At 35.5% G+C, this 22,822-nt stretch overlaps 1 protein-coding gene across 3 annotated transcripts in view; it reads left to right on the top strand.

Moving 5' to 3' along the window:
• LOC140760929 (ubiquitin carboxyl-terminal hydrolase 9-like) overlaps positions 1 to 22,822 on the top strand; it is a 30,978-nt gene that overhangs the window by 2,156 nt on the left and 6,000 nt on the right. For 2 of the 3 annotated variants that reach the window (XM_073098031.1, XM_073098030.1), the window contains exons 3-8: positions 5,740 to 5,884; positions 14,825 to 14,893; positions 14,975 to 15,070; positions 15,690 to 16,085; positions 16,207 to 16,347; positions 17,071 to 17,241. In XM_073098031.1, coding sequence (XP_072954132.1) covers positions 5,740 to 5,884; positions 14,825 to 14,893; positions 14,975 to 15,070; positions 15,690 to 16,085; positions 16,207 to 16,347; positions 17,071 to 17,241 — 1,018 coding nt within the window. The remainder of the gene's footprint in view (positions 1 to 5,739; positions 5,885 to 14,824; positions 14,894 to 14,974; positions 15,071 to 15,689; positions 16,086 to 16,206; positions 16,348 to 17,070; positions 17,242 to 22,822) is intronic. The other variant, XM_073098032.1, reaches the window with a different exon arrangement.

Consider the following 22,822-nt stretch of genomic DNA (forward strand, 5'->3'; position numbering starts at 1 on the left):
TAGCATTATCTAGTGAATTTTGGTGTTTTTTTTTTCTAGGGTGATCATGGTCCTAAGAGAAGTATTGTGCTTTCTTTTCCTATTTTCATTAAATTCCATCAATTCAACAAAGACTAAAGTACTTCTTGGTTGCCAGTTACTCTCTTTTGGACAAATGGTAAAACCTCAAGTTTGTCGACAAAAGTTCCCTAGTTAGAATTCCTTAGTAACCGTTAAATGTATCTAGTTACTCTTAATAATCTCAATATCTAATTAAAAAGAATAATGTTATGGACCAATCTTGGCTATCTACTCAAGATTTGGTGCAGGAATAGTTTGCACACTCAGCCAGTGGAGAATATTCGCTTGAAACTTGTCCGACATTAGAAAGTTACAAAACTAGAGTTTGTTCCATAACCTCTTGATTTTCGATTTTGATATTCACAACCTTCTCAGATTCAGACCGTATCTGGGTCTAATCTCGACGAAGTTCTATTGGAGGTGTTGGTCTACCAAGTGGTGCTGTTTGGTGGATCGACTTGAGGTTCTGGTGGGATCAAGAGCTTGGGCATGGGTAATGGAATTAAGGCAGATTTGGGATGTGGTAAGGTGGTCTAGGAATGTGGTGCTGACAGGGTTTGGTGGAGGACAGATTAGAGACGAGGTTTAGACTTCGATGATACCATTATAATGGTAGCTAGGTGGATTTGTGGATCAGTGGATGTTGTAGGTCTCTAATGGTGTCCATGATGTGGTGAAGGTGTGGTTGATGGTTCAAAGGGTAGAGATGATGGTGGCAGTGGTTGAGGTGTGTGGTTGGTTGGTGGTAGATTCTAGGGCAGACATTTTGAGGGTGATTGTGGAAGATCTACCTATTGGAATCATGTGTAATTTGGTTATGTTGTTCCCTTAGAAGAGAGGAAGCCAATGGATCCATGATCATGATGTTTGGCTATCTAGATTGGGAGATATGATCAAAAGAGTGACCGAAGGTTGGGGAGCATGAAAAAATGGTGATCAAGGGCGAGTAAGGCCTATCTTGGTGGTAGCTAGATGTGGGAGATAGGGAAAAAGGGGGAGGAGGTGGTCGGTGCCCAAAGGGAAGGGGAGGTCTAACGGAGGAGGGATGTTTGTTGATGACTAGAAAGAGGGCTTGCGGCTAGGGAGGAAGCTAGGTTGAAGAGAAGAGAAGGGAGACTAGGGAGGATAATTCCAATTTTCTCAATTCATGCCTAATCTAGGTTATACTCCACATTATATATTGGAGGCTAACTAGTTAACCCAGATCACTTAATTAAACCAAGTTTATGACTAATCCAACATTCAATCAAACCGACTGACTCAAATTGAAATAAAATTAAACCAAATTCTGAAATAAATAATCAGCTCGATAAATGACTTAAGCTATGAGCCTAATTTTCACGGCAATGTCCATAAGGTGGTCTGGTTTGACCCAGATCACATCAAACAATATTCTCTTTAACATATTCTTGTGAATATATGTTGATGAGAAATTTGTTAGTCAATGTTAAGTAAGTGTCAACATTCTTACTTTCTAGATAGTAAGTTTTATATGAAAACTTGTGATTTTTATGTTTGATAATAAGTTAATAAGATAACATCTCTAGAGCCATTTCGACATTAGTAAAGATCACTGATGGAACTATCTCACCTTTAGAAATAAAGCATTAGGCCATGAAACTATACAAGGATGAGAGTTCAGGGGATCCAACTCTCGACTATGAAATTGACTTTATTTTATCAACATAATTCAGCTTGCTATTCAGACTTGACTAACTTTCTAGATTCTTGTTTGATGTTTCAACCAAGGTTTCCAATATTGGGATTGGAATCAGTATCAGTTGTCCAGAAAAACGATACGTATCGACTGTTCGTGTTGGATCGGACTATTTTTTAATTATATAAAATTCTAAATATTATTTAAAAATGTAGAAAAATGCAGAAAAAATTAGAAAAAATGACAGAAAAATAAGAAAACAAAAATTACTCACATATGAAGTTTAAAAACTTAAAAAATGTATTAACTTACTTAAAATTTAAAACTTTGATGAATACCGAGCTGGTTCTCGTAAATTTTTATAGTCTTCATCATCATAATTACCTTAAGTTTGTAAATATTGATGTCTAGGATCTAATGTTTCAAAAAGTGATTCTATCATACTAATCATATTGTATGGATCTTATTGTGTGATTTGCGTTTGAGGAGGATAATAACTAGCATTTAGATATTGTGCCTAAGAATACTGAGAATATTAAGGATAATAACTAGCATATGGATTTTGTGATGACTTCAAATAATAAATACTCAATGTACCATAATCATAGGAAACAACATTCTCATGACGACGTCGCTGATATGTATATACATCCTCAGTTTCTTTGTTTTCAATTTTTATGCCTCATTGACTTTCTTCAACAAATGTAGATGAACGATCTCACTACCATATATATCATCAGGATTATGATTAGTACTAGTAAGTTTACTATCTCTTGCTGTTAAACGACTCGTATCAGCCTCTGCCTTCGTCGTGGTTTCTCTCAATATCTTATCTAACCATGGGTTATTTCTGTCATCTAATAACCTGTCCTTTATTTCTCTGATCCATGGAGTTAAAGGGGTCTTCTTTATCAAAAACATGATTTAAATCAATCAGTTGTTCTTTTTCTGCCTTTCTTCTTAAATTTATCTTCCTCAATCTCATATTATAATGATAAAAAATTCACTTCTCCAATCTTTTCATTGTTAATCGATTGCGTGTTTTTGTGTGGATTAAGGAGAAAGTAGTCCAATTTCTTTCACACTGTAATGAAGACACAGTTTGACTTAAGATTTTTCTTGCTATTGGCGTCAAATTTGGTGCCTCCTCCCATCCATAGATAGACCACTATTTAGTTGGAGTGTTATGAGATATAGCTGCAGCAGCTTTAGCAGTACTGAATTACCCAGCTCTCAATCTATATTTTTCCATTTGAAATCAGAAATATATTATTGGCTTATTGCATACTGATCATATTAAAAGTTAAAATTTGAAACAAATAATAATAAAATTATTTAATTAAATCATAACACTTCTTTATTACAAATGATTTGTTTATGAATATCGGGTTCAAGCTTACTAATTACCTTCCTAACCCTCGATAAGACTTTACTATCATTATTGATATTTTTAGAGAATTAAAATCTTGGATTAAGAAAATACTATGTAGAAATTTAAAATTTGTAAGCATTCAAGTTTTTAAATATTTATAAATAAAAGTAAATTAGTAAATTAAAACTTAAAATTTAAAAGCAATCTCAGACTTCGTATAACTTTGGCCCATATTTTTTTTATTGATCCTTTTGCTATGTCCATTACCTCATATAAGAAACCAATCTCAAACTTGTCATTACTGTCTACAAGTCTTAATTCTTTGACAAGAGGCTCAAATACTTCGGTAGCAATTGTAATATTATCCCAAAATGTATTTCTAAGAGCCATATTTTTTAAAGTTTCACCTAAAGATTTATTTTTAAGTTTCATATTCTTAAGTTTTATAGACCACTTCTGTGATGTGAACATCCGCATAATATCATCCTTGTAGGGCATGGTGCTCTCCAAGGCTAAAAAGTAAGTGGTAAATTTAGTGACATCGGGTTTGATGATTTCTTTATCACCAGTCATCTATCTGAGTAAATTAAGAATTCAATCATGGTTATATATAAAATTTGTTAACCTCTGACCTTCACGTATGACCATGTCAATTTCAGGCTCTTTTGCAATATCCTCTAACATTAGATCAATACAATGTGTAGCACATGACGTCCAATATAAATGAGGTCTTTTTATCATCAGTAAATTTTTAGCAGCTTTATAATTTGTCCCATTATTAGTAACCACTTGGATTACTCATTTTTCACCGATTTTTTGTACCACCTTATCCATCAACTAACAAATATAATCTGCATTTTTGAAATGAGCAATAGCATCCACAGACTTAAAAAATATTATTCCCATGCCAGAGTACACTAAGAAATTAATTATATTTCTTCTGTTTTGTGTACTCCACCTATCACACATCATTGTACAATCAAATTCAGCCCAATACCGTTTATATGTCTCAATTTAAGTATAAAGTTCATTTACCTCTGAGTTAAGATATTTAGTAACAATATCATTTGAACTAGGAGGTGGAACACCAGGCCCTACTGATTGTATAGCATTCACCATAGTGTGATAGTAAGGACTATCAATTACATTGAAAAAAATATAGTTGTAGAAGAAAAATTTAGAGATAGTCATACCAATGTGTTTCTTTGCATTTTTAATTCCTTTGAGAGCTATCTTGATGAAAGTTTATGTACAACCCTTTTTTTTCTGAAGATATGTATTCATTGGTCCAATATTTTCAGATTCTGCTGTAACACTAGAAGTCCTATGGGTAGAACTGCTGCTTCCATATTCTCTTTCTCCTCGTATATTAACTGGTCTAGATCTCTGAAAGTTATCATCAGTGTTTTTTCTTATCTCTTCCTGTTCTCTATACATATTTCTGCTATCTTTCATTGCCCTCCTCATTTGTCTCTTCTCTTTATCCTCATTTTGATCACTATTATCATCATTAATGTGTACAGGGTTATGCATCAATTCTTCATGAACCATTGACTCTTTTTGTTGTGCAGATTGTTTATCCTTTTTTTTGCCAATTAAATGAGCCAATATCTGCTTTCTAACTTTTAAGGATACTTGAGTGCAAGCTGCTATATTTTCTTGTTTTTCAGCTAAATGTTCTTTCAAACGGCTGATACCACCACTCATTTTCTTTCCACACCAGTTGCATTTAACACGTCTTTTATTTTGCTCAATAGTGCTGCAATGTTGTCACCCAATGTCGGTATCATATGATTTCTCTTTTGGAGCCATTGATATTTTAACTCTATAACTGAAAAACATAAATAAAAATTAAAATAAAATAAAAAATAATTTAAAATTTATGAGATGGAACACTAGGCCCAATAGTGTTGCTGCTGCAGCTGCGAGCAGCATAACTACATAAGCAGCAGCAGCACTAGGTGCTGCTACCATTGCTGCAACTGCAGCAGCACCAGCAGTGGTGTCGGTGCTGTGCTGCTGGCAGCAGCGCAGGTGCTGTTGATGCAGTGTTGCTACAGGTGCAGCTGCTGCACAATGAAAAAATAAAAATAAAAACTGAAAAAAAACTTACCCAAGGTTGCCGGAGATCGAGATCGTTGAATCTTCGTCGGAGAATGTTGCTGGAGGTTGAGGTCACTCGAGATCTACTTAGTCGCCGGTGAAAAAGAGACCCGTGAGAAAGAGAGAAATAATAAGAGAGAGAAAAGGGAGAGAGGTAGGTGGGGGGTGGGGACATCAATTATTGATATCCCGTGGTTCAAATCTGGGTCGGATTCAACCCGTTCCCATCTGTTTTGGCCGAAACGGCCGAAACCCTAGCTGAAACTAGCAAACCGGTTGGTTTCGGTTGGGATCGGGATCGGCCGAAACTGGAAACCATGGTTTGAACTTCAAATCCTCTTTTTACATTGTATCTTGAGGCAGTCTCACCAATTTAGTTCAGGTTAATTATGCTTTAATATTATTAGCTAGAATGGGGCTACACTTGCTCAAAGGATGCAGATTGATAATGTATTGATTCCTTACTTTGTGGGTACGTGAGTCTATGCATCTTTGGTCTCATATAAAGATAATAGACATATATTCATGCTGTTTGTTGTTTTTGCAGGTATAAAGGAGGACCAGAACTCCCTCGAAGAGTGATTTCTGAGGGTTCTATATCCAAGAACTACATCGTAGAAGTGTACCCCCTTTGTCTTCAACTTGTTGATGAAAGAGACAATTCCCAGAGAATTATCAGGATAAGCAAAAAGGTACAGTACAAGCTCTGTTTATGGACATTCCTCTAGTTCTCTCTGAAATATACCACTTATACTACCGCTGAAAAGAATTATTTAAGATTCAGCTATACAAGATGACAAAATTGGACCTGAAGTGAACAATTTTGTAAGGTTAGTTATCTTTGTATGATTCCATAGCTGTGGTTGGGTTCCTAAATTGGAACAAAATCAAGAGTCTTAGTTGGGACTTGGAACTCAATTTTGAAGGGTTTAAAATTTAAGAATAAATCTGCATCCTAATTGAAATAATTGTGGATCTAAATTAAGCATTGGTTAAACTCTATATCAGAACTATTTTGGACTTCATTAAGGAAATAAACCTCCTTTCCTGGTCCTAAATAAGGTCAATATGTTTGGCCAGCTAATGTGGGTTACTCTTAGTCCAATCTAATTGTTTTCTGTGTTGACCCAAATTCCGACAACTACATACGCATTTCCCTGCACATAGGGTTAATATTGTCTGGTGCACCAACTAGTTTAATAAGAATTAACTTATTGACCTTAAAAAAGGTAATGTCCTAGCCTATGTACTATTTAAGTAGATTCTTAAACTTGTTGATATTGGATAATAATCTTTTCTCCAGCGAAGAAGCTGCAAGTTAACTGCACTTAAGTGGTGCTACCTTTTTGTGCTTAGTATGCATTTGGAATGCTTGGGGAATGATTGATCTTTGTTAAATTTGTTCATATCACTATCAAGTAATATTTTCTACACTCTTGGGTTTTTTAACATGATAGTTTATTAATTAATTTCCATTTTCCATCCTTACCTAATATTTTCTATTGCTTAATTAGTTGGTTTGTATCAATAATAGCCCTGCCACTGGCACGCCCTATGCCAATCGGTGCTTGCCCTTTTGATGGTGGCATAACACCTGTGCTGGTGGCACACATCTATATTGAGCTTTGTCGATTGGCATGGGTTATGTGAAGTTTGAAATGAATTTATTAGTCCAAAATAGATCTGTTAAGTGATAAACTTAAAATATTCTATAAGGCCTTTTATTTATTATGTGACAAATATGATATGCCATGTTGGGTCCATATTTTTTGACTTTTCTTATTTCAATTATTATGGAGAGTTCAATCATTAATCTTAGTTCTAATGAATATATTCAATCATATTATGTGTTGAATATTGTTTTTATTTGGCTATTGCTATATGTTTAATTAAATAGGTCATTTACAGAAATGTTTTTGTGCCGAAAACCCAAAAACATTTCTTAACTATCCTAAAAATATCAATGCATGCCAGTGGCACACAAAGGTGCTCACCAGGGCATGCTGGTTGGCATGCCCCTTGTTGATCGGAATATGTCGTGGCGATCGGAGATCTCACATGTCTTTGGCACGGCCATTGTTAGTTTGTATATGTTCTTTTTCTCACAATTGGATTGCTTTGAGCATTATCAAAGGTTACTAATCTTTTGCTAAAAAATTTGGCAAGCAGTTGTAGATAAATTATACAAAATTGAGGAAATTACCCTCTGGTTTTGGCCTAATTTCATGTAACCTTTTGTACTTACGCATTAAACTCCTTTGTGGTTTGGACTAAAGTGTGATTATTAATCTACCATTAACGGGAAGGTGAAATAATAATTTTGCCCCTATGTATTTAAGTCATGGGTGAATTGTGTTTTCCTTTTGATGGGAGTGGTGCTTTTATCATATAAATATAATCTTATGGAGGAAGAAGTTGGTTTATGGTTGGTACTATTAAATATGATGGTTAAAATAATAGTTATATTTTGGTACATACATATAGGACCCGTTAAGTGCTTAAGTTGAAAACATAGGGGAGTTTCATGTAATTGGGCCAATCCACAAGGAAGTAAAGTGCGATTTTTCCAATAAAAATTTTAGTCTATGGATGTTTCCTTATTTACCTATTTTTTTTATTCATTTTTGAGATTGTGTGTGAAACTATGAATGGGCAATCATTAGGGTCATCGTAGTATGCCATCACATGTTTGCTAGCATGACCAATTCTAATGACTTTCTATCTATGTTCTATTTAACCTCTCATTTTAAAACTTTAAATATATTTGCAAATTGAGATAGGTTTAGATAATCGTATTAGTTTGTTTCTTATTAGGTTTTGGTTATTTTGAGTCTTTATTTTATTTCCTATAAATAGAGTCTTATTGTTTGTATTTTAGGCATGTATTGAATTATTGAATTGATTTTATTGAATATATACTCCTTTTGTCAATCTCTCTATGTCTCTATTTTTCTTTGCTATAGTCTCATCTTTCGACTTTAACTTTTTCCTTTATTCTTCTTTTGTCTTAGTTGTCTCTATCTCCCGTGCGATTCTTGTATTTGCCTTAACCATAGCCGTAGGCCAATTATAACCTTCAACCATCTACCACATTTGCAAGCTGCCACTACCATCTCTTGTCAATCATCTACCTCCTTGTTGTCCCTTCCCTTAATGCTTGTTCTCTTTCTTTCATTCCACATCAGTTCAACATCACTATAATTTTAGTCTCATGATTCATCACTCTTCATAGTGTTTCCTTTAGAAGTGGGCACTTGGTTCTTTTATGAGATGTGTAATTCTTAACTTCTCAGTCCTTTTGAACATGAACTCCTTGTTATCAATCGCAACTCCGTGTATTTCTCTTCCATCAAGAGAGCATCCTCGATTGCTTGCTTTAGTGTGGTCGGACGCAATGCCCTCACATCTGCACGGATGTCACGCCGCAATCTAGCAATAAAGGTGGATTTTGATTGTAGGTTTGACTAAGGAGGAACACACTTGCCAGTTATCCTCTCGAACTCATCTCTGAAAGTGTCTACTATTGTCTTTTGGATGGTCTTGGTCAGCAAGATAGTAATTCTCATATCCGGAGGTACTAAAATATCGATAAATTTCAGTGCTAAATTTTTTTCACATGTTCACCTTGTTTTGTGCATCCGTTGATTTAAACCAGCGAAGGGCTGACTCCTCCAATGAATCGAGGCTAGTAGAAACCTTGCTAAGTGAAGTACCTCATGCCATATATATCCACTCGGTTGGGTCGTTGTTTTTGAATTTTGGGAATTCCACGCGTGGTCCGGCCCTGAATGGCGTTATCTTGGTTTGGGTCCAAGCCCAAACCTCCTCTAATGGGTTGAGGGTGTTGCTCATGTCTATGGATAGGTCTCCTCCGGTCAGGAACGTCATATAGGAAGTCATCGTGATCAGAGTCCGTCCAATCACCAGTTCACCTCTTAGGTGGTGTCCAAGTGGTGCTAGTTGATGATTCAGCCCTATCACCTTCGGGCTGTGATATTCTTGATGCCTTTGGGCCTTTGGACGATGCTTCTTAAGGTTGACGATGCTTCTTAGGGTTGGGCAGCAACCCCTCACGTCTTGGAGGTCATCGATAGTATTTCGTTGAGGATTTAGGATTGTTTGTTGGGAGAGCTCTCTGAGTTTAACCTTTTGAGTCCCTCCAACAAACGGTCTTGCCATTCGCTCATCCGTCTCAAGTACATGGTGTTCTCATCTCGTCGAGTATTTGGGATCGTTCGTTGGGTAGAGCTCTCTGGTTTAACCTTTCGAGTCCCTCCAACAAACGGTCTTGCCACTCGCTTATCCGCCTCAAGTACATGGCTTAATAGTGCTTGTGATAAGGTTAAGGATGAGATGGTTGCCATCAGGGATCTAGATTGTTGGCGCTTCAGTAGAATGGTGATGGAGTCACTTCCTCGCGTCGTGCTTCAACCTCGGGTGGAGGTGTGTTCGCTCGAGTCCTTTGAGGAGCTTCTCCCACATGATCGTCTTCTTCGCTTCTTCTGGCCATATTAGCCATGGGTGGCCAAGGTTCGACCGGCTCTAATACCAGAAATGATATGAATCGAACTCAGCCCAGATCAACCTCAAGTGCAGGAAGATAGACTGCGCAGTTTGAGGAGAACATTCACTAGATATTGTTTTGTTGTCAGAAAATTATGAAACCAGTTGGATTCGATCCGGGTTGGATTTGATCCATAAAATACGGTAGAATCTTGGTGGAAGGGTTGGTGACAAGAAGTGATGATAATGGTGGAAATGAAATGAATGTGGGTTATGATAGGGTTGCCCGAGGGCTATAGGGCTGTAGAGTGCTGGAAGGTGAGAGAGAAGTGAGTCGGTTTTCCAAGAGGGAGGGAGGGTCCGACGGACGAGGGAGGCTAGGGGTAGTCGGTGTTGATGGTGCACGACTAGGGCTTGAGGGAGGAGGGAGAAGTTTTTAGTTTAAAGGGGAGAAAAAAATGTTGATGGTGCACGACCATCCACATTATGTATTGGTGGCTAACCTAGCAAAAACAACATAATAATTTTGTCCCAATACAAGCCCCCTCGTCGATTGTGTTTGAACGTGCTTTGAGTGGTCTTTGTATATGTGAACGTAGTTGTTGAACGCAGTTTAAGCATTCTCTGTCTTTGCGAATGCATTTAGGCGTTCGAATGGCTGCTTTCGAACGCCCCTTCTCAATGTTCGAACGAACTTGCCAGAAACTTTATTTTTTAAGGAAAACTAAAAATTATATAAGAAATAAAACCACAAGTCAAATCCTAACAATGAAATATGAAAAATAGACACTTCTCTATGAAATAACTTATTTTACATGTCTAGCAATATTTGTAGTTAAAATATAATATTTAAAATGCTCCAATAAGTCAAATGCTGGTGGTATGAGGTAAACCCTATATGGGCCGGCATAGGGATTGTGAACCCCTAAGAGACTGCCTTTGTGAGGGCATCGACCACTTTTTTAGAACAGTAATTTGGGTTCTAAAAGGTATGTTATCTGGCAGTGAATATTTCTTGACAGAAAAGGCAAAAAGGGGCAATGTAAGATAGGTGTCACACTCACACCCAGTTGGTAGCTTGGAACTAAAACATCTAACTATCTAAGCCATTCCTTTTTCTTCAAGTTCTTGCTCCGAAATGACTTCAATCATCAGAAGGATCCTTAAGGTGTGATAGATATCTGGATCAGGGTCGAAAAAGAATAGATAAAAGAAGAGTAGATGATAGCCTCTAGTGATGTCGGAAATTTATATAGAGAAATAGGAGAGAGTGAATTGTAAGGTCTTATTCTAGGATGTACAATAGGGTTCTAGGTGTCATTGGAGAGATTGAGGAGACATGGTAGCGCAGAACCAGAAGGCAGAGGTTTTACACATGGAAAGAGGTAACTACCTTAACTAGAGTTACTTGAGTTTGGCTGGACTCATCTCAGAGCTATTAAATGTCTAGCTGACTGTTTGACCTCGAGATGAGCTCATAATTCACTAGATCGTGGCAATCTAATTCCAAACCTACTTGAGGTTGGCTTGACTCTGTGTTTCAGAAAAGCAAATGACCTAAAGGTGGTAGGTTAATGGAGAAAGAAAATGATAATTCTCTTGTGACTATGGGGTTGCAATTTGTTGAACCTTATAAAATATTTATATGTTAGAGTCTCACCAGTTATGTTGCTAGTGCCTGAGCATAATGTTACTCCTTAAAGCATATATCATACATATGCACTTCATAGGAGTCGGGCTGGACTTAGCTAAGGCATATTTTAATTTGAAATTTCGGTTTGAGCTTTGCTCATTAAATGAGTGAGCGAGCTCAAGATAAGCTTCAACAAAGTTGCAATTAGGCTTGTTCGCATCCAGGGAAGGAACTGATGGGATTTATTTATTTTTTATTTTCAGATGTAATTTTAGCTGAAAGTTAGATTTATTCTAGAGTATTTTATTTGGTCTAAAACTCCTAAGATCTAGGATTTATTGTTAATTTGTTAAGAGGTAAGTTTTGTTAGGAGTGGTTGATTTTGAAAGTTCAAAGAGTCCTAGTTTAGTTATATATTATATTAGGAATGGTTCTGATTATTTTAGACTGTGATTTAATGTTATCTCCTCACCTCTCTATAAATTCATACTAGTATTGTGTAGTGAAGAATTCCCAAAATAAGAGAATTAATCATGGAATATTTTGTCGAGGATTCTACTTGTATTTTGTCTCTCGTCCTCCTCTCTTCTCTTTGTAGTGGATTCCACGTTCTATATTTCCCTTGTGGGTCAGGTGGGTTGCCTTCCTTTCCCCACAGCAAGGTTGCTTATATTCCTCTCTTATCTATATAGTCATACTAGTATAGAAAAGGTACTTGGGGATAGGGGTGTAAATGAGCCGAACTAGGCCTAGCTTGGCTCTGCTAGATAGTATTTTTTTTCTTAGCTCAAGTTCGGCTCGAACTCGAGATGAGTCAGATAAGGCCAGCTCGGCTCGGTAGCTCGATAATGGGTTTCATGACCATGGACATTGAAAAAATCACCAAATCCAATATATTCTCAATCAATCCAATACATTTTTGAGGAGAGGAAAAGAAGTCCAGCTAAATATTTGTTGAAGAATTTCATGAGATCTTGAGGAACTAGAGAAAAAAATTAAACATTAGTAGAACTAGAGAAAATTAAATCTATATCTAATTGAAGTGGTAGTGGAGTCCCGTCGCCTTCCTTCTCTTTCCTAGTTCCCGATTAGATTTTCTTTCTTTGTAGATGCTCTCCTTCATGCACTCTTCACCGGAGGAGGCGAGAGGAGGAAGAAAAAGGCTAGTGAAGGAGAGAGGAAGAAGAAGAAAGTGGTTGGTGGAGGTATAAGAACTTGAGGTGAGAGAAAGAAGAAGGTCGATGGATGTGAGATGAAGAAGAAGAAAACTATCGGAGGCGAGATGAAGAAAAATGATATGGGCATCATCTTCAATTTGACCAAAATAAAGTTGCTTGAGTTCAATTTTGGTCTAATTGGTCTAATTAGACTCAACTTATCTTCAGATTTAATTTGTTGAGTTGATTTTTAATTTAAATGATCAATTGAATTAGTCAATTGATAGATATAGTAAACCTATATGCGGGGGATGTCTGCATTGAATTATTACCTAAATTGGGTTAGTCAATTTAGGTAAAATCTTATCAATTAGGATCCTATTAAGAAATGAATTCTTATTAGAATCTTAATTGATAATTATGGTAAGCTTATATGTGGGGGATGTCCACATTGATTTATTACCTAAATTGGGTTAGTTAATTTACGTAAGATAATCAATTAGAGTCCTATTAGGAAATAAGTTCCTATTAGAATCAACTAGAATCGAAGTTATTAACCTATTTAAGGGTTCTTGCATGAGAAACAAGGAACGATTTGAAACAAGATTTATTAGAAATCTCTTATTTTCTCTCGTGCGGTCTTCTTCTTCTTTTCTCTCTCTTTCTTTCTCTCCCTTTCTTCTACTCTGTCTCAAGATTCTTCTCTAATCTCTTCTACTTCTTCTCTAAACCTCTCTCCTTCTTCAATCCCTATTTTTTTCGTTGGTTATTGCTGCTGTCCAAAAGATTCCAATAGTGAAAGAGAATCTTTGGGTGGCCGGACGTGAAGATGAGGACTTGGTTTCAAAGTAAAAGCACTACTATTCCACTTATTGGTAAATCTAAACTCTAAAGTCTTTCCTTACACCATATTTTAGGCCTTTCTACTATCAACGTACCTATTTGAGAGTTGAGGAAGCTACTGTCTTATCTGAGTGATTTTCTCTCATTCTATCTAGTAGTGATCTTTTTAATCAATTAACTTTTTATCAGTTTTTGCTTACTATATTTTATTTTAGTTACTTATTTGGGTTGATTGTATACCAAAACATTGCATTCATATTAGAATTGCATCAAAAAAGAAAGAGTTTGCTCGTGGAGCCGAGAGGAAGAGACAGGTTTTGAGTGATTTAGGATTTTTAGAGGGCATATAAGTATTTCTTACTATCCATTGGATCTTAGATCCAACAATTCTATTAACTCCAATTATTATATATATATATATATTTGTATATATTACAACTAAAGTATTTGAGCCCTAATTGAGCCGAGCTAACTGTGGCTCAGCTCAGCTTGATTAAATTTTTGAGCTAAAAAACTTAGTTCCACTTGGATCGGCTTGTTTAGAGCTCCGAGCTCACAAGGTAGCGAGCTGTTTTGACAACTCTACTTGGAGATGGGAAAAAAGGTTCACGGATGCCCTATATTTTATCACCTTTAGGTGTGAATCTATCTCCTTATTTTTTTATTGTATAAGTATGTTTCTCATTTCTTGCCACATTAAGAAATCTCAAGGCTCCTTGTGGCATCACATGGGATAGGGCTTAGGGAGGGAAAAATGGTAAGTATGTTACTCAAAGAAGTTTTAGTGCCAATTTCTTTGCTCTTTATGTTTGCCTTTAGATTTGCTACATATCCTCTTCTTGGTTAGCTTTTTTTGACTTAATCTAGATTCCTTATAAGAGGCAATTATATTCAAGTAGAAGTTAATAGGGATCAAATAGGAAATTGCCACTCTAAACAAGGTAATAGGACATAGCAGACTCTCGCTGATACAATCCAAATTGGCACCTAGCCTAATGATTGACCAACGGGTCAATTGAATTTTGTGGGCAATCATCACACCTAGAATAACACAAACCAGGTCAAATTGGGGGAATAAAAAATTGCCATAGTAGATATTTCAACATGACAATGAAAGAAAACTAACCTAGATCAATTTAAAACCCAAATATGAATAATAATGGGGCTACTTGTTCCTGATGCTTAATGCTGCACCCCTAATTCTATACGGGTAAGGTTAAGCTCAAGGTCTACTTCTAGGAATTATACAAATGTGTGGATTTTTTTTTCCCTATTCCTTATGTTTGTTTTGATACATTGGTCTATACTGCAGTGGAGAGTATGATGAATGTGTGCTTCTTTTATCTTTGTCCAGTGCAATAATATGAAAGATAAATTACCCATGATTCCTATAGTTCTTTGTGGAGCTTGTTGATAAGTTAAGAACTTATAGATAGTTAGTTTAATGCTTTCTGTGAAAGTGATGCCAGCACTAATCATTGTTTTCTTTTTTCCAGGCTTCAGTAGGTGAGCTTTACAGCATGGTTTGCGCACTTCTTGCAGTAGAGAAGACAAAGGTACATGAGGTACCTCATTAGATTTGTTGAAATATCACCTGTTGCAATGTAGAGTTCCATCTTATTTCCTTTGATTATGTCTTCTGTTAGGTACATATTTGGGACTACTTCTTCCAGACTAAGCATCATAAGTTGACTAATTTTGATCAGACACTAGAGGAAGCTCAGTTACAAATGGACCAGGAGGTAAGGTTATGCAATATTAAAAGCTGGCTGATGAAAATATTTCCTTCACCTGTCTATCTGTTGTGGAAACTGCTATTGTTTTGTGAAATATCTCACTTCTTGTCCTTTTTGGTGTTGTATTTTTCCATCTCATTATGCTTGATATGATACTATAAAACTGTGATATATTCAAGAAGAACTGAGCGCACTGAAAATGGTATACTTGTATGATTTTTTAAGAACAAAAGAATTCTTGTTTTCCAGAGCTCTGAAAGCTGCAGTTCCATCATGACTTATGTGGCTAGTAAAACCGGATACTTGCAATTCCGCATCTTGCATTTTCTTTTCCTGCAAACCTTATGTAGATCATGGTTTGCTTAAAGCCAGAAATATATATTTGTCTGCTAGATGAGATAAATGCGACTACAAAATATTATGTATAAAACCTAAGTATGTTCACTCTTGCAGGCTAAGTTGTAAGCTTCAGATGAATCCTGTGTTTTTGTTATCATTTCTAGGTGTTTTGGTAAAGTAGGCATGGTGTTTATTTTTGCATAGTTTGATATGAATAAAATAATCTATAGCTTAACCTCCTAGTTTGTATCTGGCACTTCATCCATCCTATTATAAACCTGTGCAGATTCTTTTGGAGGTGCAAGCTAACAAGCTTTGGTCTTCTGATTTTGGCACGAGTTCGGCGGGGAATGAGTTGGCTTTGGTTCCACTAGAGCCTTCAACTTCATCTATGACAATTGCTGGAGGGCCAACATCAAAGGATTATTCAAGTGGATTTGGTTCCAATTTCCTTCAGGGGAGTAGTTTTAGTTCTGCACTAAGAGATGTAGAAGATTCTGATGATAATCTGAATAATGGAGTAAAAGTAGATGGCCAAGGCCTGACTGGACTGCATAACCTGGGTAACACATGTTTCATGAATAGTGCCATACAATGTTTAGCACACACGCCTCCTCTGGTAGAGTACTTCTTGCAAGATTATACTGAGGAGATAAACAAAGAAAACCCTTTGGGGATGCAAGTATGACTATCATCTCATTTTTACTCATTACTCTTTCAGGAAGTTTTCCATTATATTTGCATCAGTACCATTGGCAGTGCATCTAATTGCAGATTATATGTATTATTTCTTTATTGTTCAGGGTGAACTCGCACTAGCATTTGGAGAATTATTAAGAAAATTATGGTCATCGGGACGTACATCAATTGCGCCTCGTTCATTTAAAGCTAAACTTGCTCGGTTTGCTCCTCAATTTAGTGGATATAATCAGCATGATTCACAGGTTGGTAGTAGCATCCACATCAGCATCATGATTGTCATTTTTATGCATAGATTTTTTTCTGAATTTGTATCTGAAGGTCAGTTTAGTTTTGCTTGCAGCTTCTTTGTGACACACAGAAGCATAAAGGTTGTTGACAAAATTGAAGTGGAAGCAACATGTACCTTATTTTTAGCTTGTGTGTATCTAAGAAAATTATTTATTGTGCATTCTAACAGCCTAGCACACATGTTTCCTGGCCGGCAAATTATTTCTAGGAGCTTCTAATCTCTATACACAAAAATAGAAGCTCAGCTTAGAAGCACAAAAGACAAATATATATGTATATGTATTTGGCATGTCTATATCTAGATAAATAACTAATTATCATAATTGCCATATCTTCGACTCGTGTGTAGTATCCATGGTTGATTCGATGATGCCAGATCTTCTGATTTTATTAGCTTGAAGGCATATGATACTTAGACAATTCAAAATGTCTCAGTTCTGTGAATGAGTCTGTGATTTGAAAAATCATGTTCCTTAGTATATATCATTTAGGTTTTCAATCTGTTCCACTGCATATTTTGGACTTCTGTAAATTTAGGAAAATTTTATGCTACAATCAAGTCAATATGGTCTCATCTTGTCCTCAACGGTTCTAAACTCCTACTGCATTTCTTATTGCATGATCTTTACGTGGTAGTGCTCTTTTGACATGAATATATAAGTTTCCTTTCCTTTTAGGAACTTCTTGCCTTTTTGTTGGATGGCCTACATGAAGATCTAAATCGTGTGAAAAATAAGCCATATATTGAAGCAAAAGATGCAGATGGTCGTCCTGATGAGGAATTTTCTGATGAATGTTGGAAGAATCACAAGGCTCGAAATGACTCTGTCATTGTAGATATTTGCCAGGTATCTCTTTCTATGTTACTGTCTTGATTATTCAAAGTTGTATGTTTATTTTCCTTAGCAGGAGTTGTTTCTCCATTTTATTTTGGTGTTAGCTCCAAGGTTTGGTTGAAAGAAAACACTTTGGTTGAGCTTCAAACTTGCTGAATCTCCTATTAATTAGTTGAATCTAGCTCTCATTTTTTAGATTAATCTATGATTAATCAAATTTTCCAATGTTTACACTCAGATAAGTCTGATTCAGATCCGACAAGAGGTGGGATAATGTCCAAGGTAGGATTTGGGTTGGATCCAAGAAAATCCATTTGGATCTGATACAAAGAAGAAAAATGTATTTCAGCCATTTCAGCCAATGTGGTCTAGTATTGGCTGATGCCATCAAAACCCGATTGAAACTAGAAATCTTCCTTGTTCCAGCCGTGGTTCTAGATCAGCGTCGGCTGATAGTTCAATCCATGTTTAAATTAAATTAAAATTCTAGGCCTATCTACATACTAAATCATGATAAATATAAGTGAGCTGGACATCTAGAAAGACATAATAAGACAGTCATTTTTTAAAACAATTGGTTAATTCCGGCATTCTTGAATAATTTGACACACTTTTTTAGAAAATAAAAATAAAAGATTCTCTATCTTATTTGCTAGATCTTTGGCACTCCTCTTAATTGGTTCACACTAAGACACAAAATCCTTCTACTTCTATAATCTGGATGAACCACATGTTCTATAAAACTTTGTAAACTAATGGTAACAAAGGAACTAGTGTTGTGAAAGGCGGTTTTGGTAGCCACCTAGTAGGGCAATAGACCATCCTGCTTTGAGCATTTGCAGTCTAGAAAGGCAGGTGGGCCACTTAAGTGATCATTGTATTTACTATTTCTTTACTACTAGTTTTTTGTTGAAATGGCTAGTGTTCTTTCACTTCTCTATTAACTTCTTGGTTGATTACCATTTATAGCTTGTAGTTTGGTATTTTGTAAACATGATGGTGTGATGGTACTAAATGGTATTTGTGTGCATATAATATGGTTCTGCAAATATCATTCATTACATTATAGTAGTATATTACTAACAAAATTTTACAAAAAATATATTTAATACCATATATAATGATTTTCATATATTAAAGTGCTATACTATATAGGTACCCATATTTGTGCTCACATACCACCATGCACTAGGTGCTAGGGTGCTACCAGTATATTATGTGCGTTTTTTCGCAAGGTTGTAAGGAGATTAGGACTTCTTATTCCAATGTTAGTGATAAAGAAAAAGAGCATAGAAGAAGAAAACTTACATATAGAGCACAACCCGATGTAGGACAACCTTGGAGTTAGACCCAATGTATATGACCTAAATGCACTCACAAACTAGATATGCTATGATATACGAAGATGGGAACTATATGTAGTTGATACTCTTTTCTTGATTAATTCTTTGAGATTTAAACTGAAGTTTAGGCATCAAAAGGTAGGTTCTTGGTATCAATATATTCAATATATCATATCTATTTTGTCTACTCTAGCTCAAGCCAAGTTTGAGCTCTGTTTCTAATAGTATCAAGGTGAGCTGAGCCAACTTAGACCACCTGAGTTTGTCTCATTTACATCAATATAATGGAGAATTTGAAAAAGAGAGACAAGAAAGCATAATGGTCTCCGCTTAGTCGTCTCTATTCTCTTGAGTGTATTTATGTCCTGATTAACTTGTGTGGATAAATACTATCCTCGAATAGCCTATCATGCTTATAGTATTTGGAAGGCTAACTAATATATGTCATTTCTTCATGCGAAATGAACATCTATTGAGTTGTTATAAGCAAGGTTCCTAGTATCGGGATTGGAATCGGTATCGGCCATCCAGAAAAACGATACGTATCGGTCGTTCGTATTGGATCGGACTATTTTTTAATTATATAAAATTCTAAATATTATTTAAAAATACAGAAAAATACAGAAAAATTTAGAAAAAATGACAAAAAATAAGAAAACAAAAATTACTCACATATGAAGTCTAAAAACTTAAAAAATGTATTAACTTACTCAAAATTTAAAACTTTGATGAATGTCGAGTTGGTTCTTGTAAATTTCTTTAGTCTTCATCATCATAATCACCATAAGTTTGTAAATATTGATGTCTGGGGCCTGATGCTCCAAAAAGTGATTCTATCATACTAGTCATATTGTATGGATCTTATTGTGTGACTTACGTTTGAGGAGGATAATAACCAGCATTTGGATCTTGTGCTTAAGAATATTGAGGATACTGAGGATAATAACTAGCATATGGGTCTTGTAATGGCTCTAAACAATAAATACTTGATGTACTATAATCATAGGAACCAAAATGCATCTCATGACGTCACTGATATGTATATATATCCTCAGTTTCTCTGTCTTCACTCCTTATACCTCCTTGATTTTCCTCAACAAATGTAGATGGAATGATCTCACTACCATATGTATCATCAAGACTATGACTAGTACTTGTAGGTATATTATCTCTCGCTGCTGAATGACTTGTACCAGCATCTGCCCTCGTCGTGGTCTCGCCCAATATTTTATCTAACCATGGGTTATCTCTGTCATCTAATAACTTGTCCTCTATTTCTTTGATCCATGGAGTCAAAGGGTCTTCATCAAAAATATGATTTATAAATCAATCAGTTGTTTATTTTTTATCTTTCTTCTTAAATTTCTCTCTCTCAATCTCATATTATAATGACAAAAAACTAATTTATCTAATCTTTTCATTGTCAATCGGTTGTGTGTTTTTATGTGGATTAAGGAGAAAGTAGTCCAATTTCTTTCACACTATGATGAAAACACATGTTGGCTTAAAATCTTCTTTGCTACTGACGTCAAATTTGGTGTCTCCTCCCATCCATAGATAGACCACCATTTAGCTAGAGTGTTATGAGATATAGCTGCAGCAACTTTAGCAATACTGAATTGCCTAGCTCTCAATCTATATCTCTCCATCTGAAATCAGAAATATATTATTAGCTTATTGATTATATTGAAAGTTAAAACTTGAAACAAATAATAATAAAATTATTTAATTGAATCATAACTCACTTCTTTATCGCAAATGATTTGTTTATGAATATTAGGCTCAAGCTTGCTGATTACCTTTCTAACCCCCAACAAGACTTCACTATTATTATTGACATTTTTAGATAATTAAAATTTTGGATTAAGAAAATACTCTGTAGAAATTTAAAATTTTTAAGCATTCAAATTTTTAAATATTCATAAATAAAAGTAAATTAGTAAATTAAAACTTAAAACTTAAAAGCATGCCTATCAGTAGCGTGTTTATCTCTATGTAGTTGTTTGTTCCATCTAGAATCAATCATCTTCCACCACATCCTATAACTTTGGCCCATATTTTTTTTTATTGATTCTTTAGCTATGTCCATTGTCTCATATAAGAAACCCATCTCAGACTTGTCATCACTGTCTACAAGTCTTAATACTTTAACAAGAGGCTCAAATATTGCGGTGGCAATTGTAATATTATCCCAAAATGTATTTCCAAAAGTCATATTTTTCAAAGTTTTACCTAAAAATTTATCTTTAAGTTTCATATTCTTAATTTTTATAGACCACTCTTGTGATATAAACATCCGCATAATATCATCCTTGTAGCGCATGATGCTCTCCAAGGCTAAAAAGTAAGTGGCAAATCTAGTGATCCCGGGTCTGATGATCTCTCTACCACCAGTCATCTGCCTGAGTAAATTAAGAACCCAACCATGGTTATATATAAAATTTGTTAACCTCTGACATTCACGTATGACCACGTCAATTTCAGGCTTTTTTACAATATCCTCTAACATCAGATTAATACAATGTGCAGCACATGGCGTCCAATATAAATGAGGTATTTTAATCATCAGTAAATTTCTAGTAGTTAATTTGCTCCATTATTAGTAACCATTTGGACTACTCTTTTTTCATCGATTTCTTATACCACCTTATCCATCAACTGATAAATATAATCTGCATTTTTGAAATGAGCAGTAGCATCCACAGACTTCAAAAATATTATCCCCATGCTAGAATACACTAAGAAATTAATTATATTTCTTCTGTTTTGTGTACTCCACCTATCACACATCAGTGTACAACCAAATTTATCCAAATACTGTTTAAATATCTTAATATAAGTATGAAGTTCATCTACCTCTGAGTCAAGATATTTAGTAACAATATTATTTGAACTAGGAGGCGGAACACCAGGCCCTACTAATTGTATAACATCCACCATAGTGTGATAGTAAGAACTATCAGCTATATTGAAAAGAATATGGTTGTAAAAGAAAAATTTAGAGATAGTCATACCAATGTGTTTCTTTGCATTTTTAATTCCTTTGAGAGCTGTCTTGATGGAAGTCTGTGTACGACCTCTTTTTTTCTGAAGATATGTATCCATTGGTCTAATATTTTCAGACTCTGCTGTAACACCAAGAGTCCTATGGGTAAAACTGCTGCCCCTATATTCTCTCTCTTCGTATATTAATTGATCTAGATCTCTAAAAGTTACCACCAGTGTTTTTTCTCATCTCTTCCTGTTCTCTATGCATATTTTTGCTATCTTTCATTACCCTTATCTATCTCTCCTCATTTTGATCACTGTTATCATCATCAATGTGTACAGGGTTATGCATCAATTCTTTATGAACCATTGACTCTTTTTGTTGTGCAGATTGTTTATCCTTCTTTTTGCCAATATCTGCTTTCTAACTTTCAAGGATACTTGAGTGCAAGCTGCTATATTTTCTTGTTTTTCAGCTAAATGTTCTTTCAAATGGCTGACACCACCACTCATTTTCTTTCCATATCAGTTCATTTAACACGTCTTTTATCTTGCCCAATAATGCTGCTATGTTATCACCCAATGTCGGTATCATATGACTTCTCTTTTGGAGCCATTCATATTTTAATTCTGCAACTAAAAAACATAAACAAAAATTAAAATAAAATATAAAATAATTTAAAATTTATGAGGCATAACTGTATAAGCAGCACCAGGTGCTGCTACCAGTAGCAGCAGCACCTGTTACAGGTGCAGCTGCTACACAATGAAAAAAAAAACTAAAAAAAAAACTTACCCAAGGTCGCCGGAGATCGAGGTTATTGAATCTTCATCGAAGAACGTCGCCGGAGGTCGAGGTCATCGGAAATCTACTCATTACTCAGTTGCCGGTGAGAAAGAGAGTAAGAGTCCCATAAAAAAGAGAAAAAGAAAGAAAAGAGAAAAAAAGAAAAGAGAAAGAGAAAAGGGAGAGGCTGACCTTTTCCCACCCGTTTTGGTCGGGATTGGCTGTTTGCCAGCCGATCCCGATCCGTTTCGGCCGATCCCACTCGGGATCGGCTCAAACTGGAAACCATGGTTACAAGATGAGTCATAGGACTTTGGTATATCCATTTTACAGGTTGCTAGATAAGATAATGCATTTTTTCCCTCAAGTTTGTTTAAAATATTGTGTTTATGACTCCATATTATGATTACTGTTATCTGCCACTCTTGTTACAATCTTGTTGGCATTTGTAGAGGGACTGTACAAGTAGTATTCT

Source organism: Typha angustifolia, chromosome 6, assembly GCF_048772165.1.
Source record: "Typha angustifolia cultivar Huaian chromosome 6, ASM4877216v1, whole genome shotgun sequence".
NCBI classification, from domain to species: Eukaryota; Viridiplantae; Streptophyta; class Magnoliopsida; order Poales; family Typhaceae; genus Typha; species Typha angustifolia.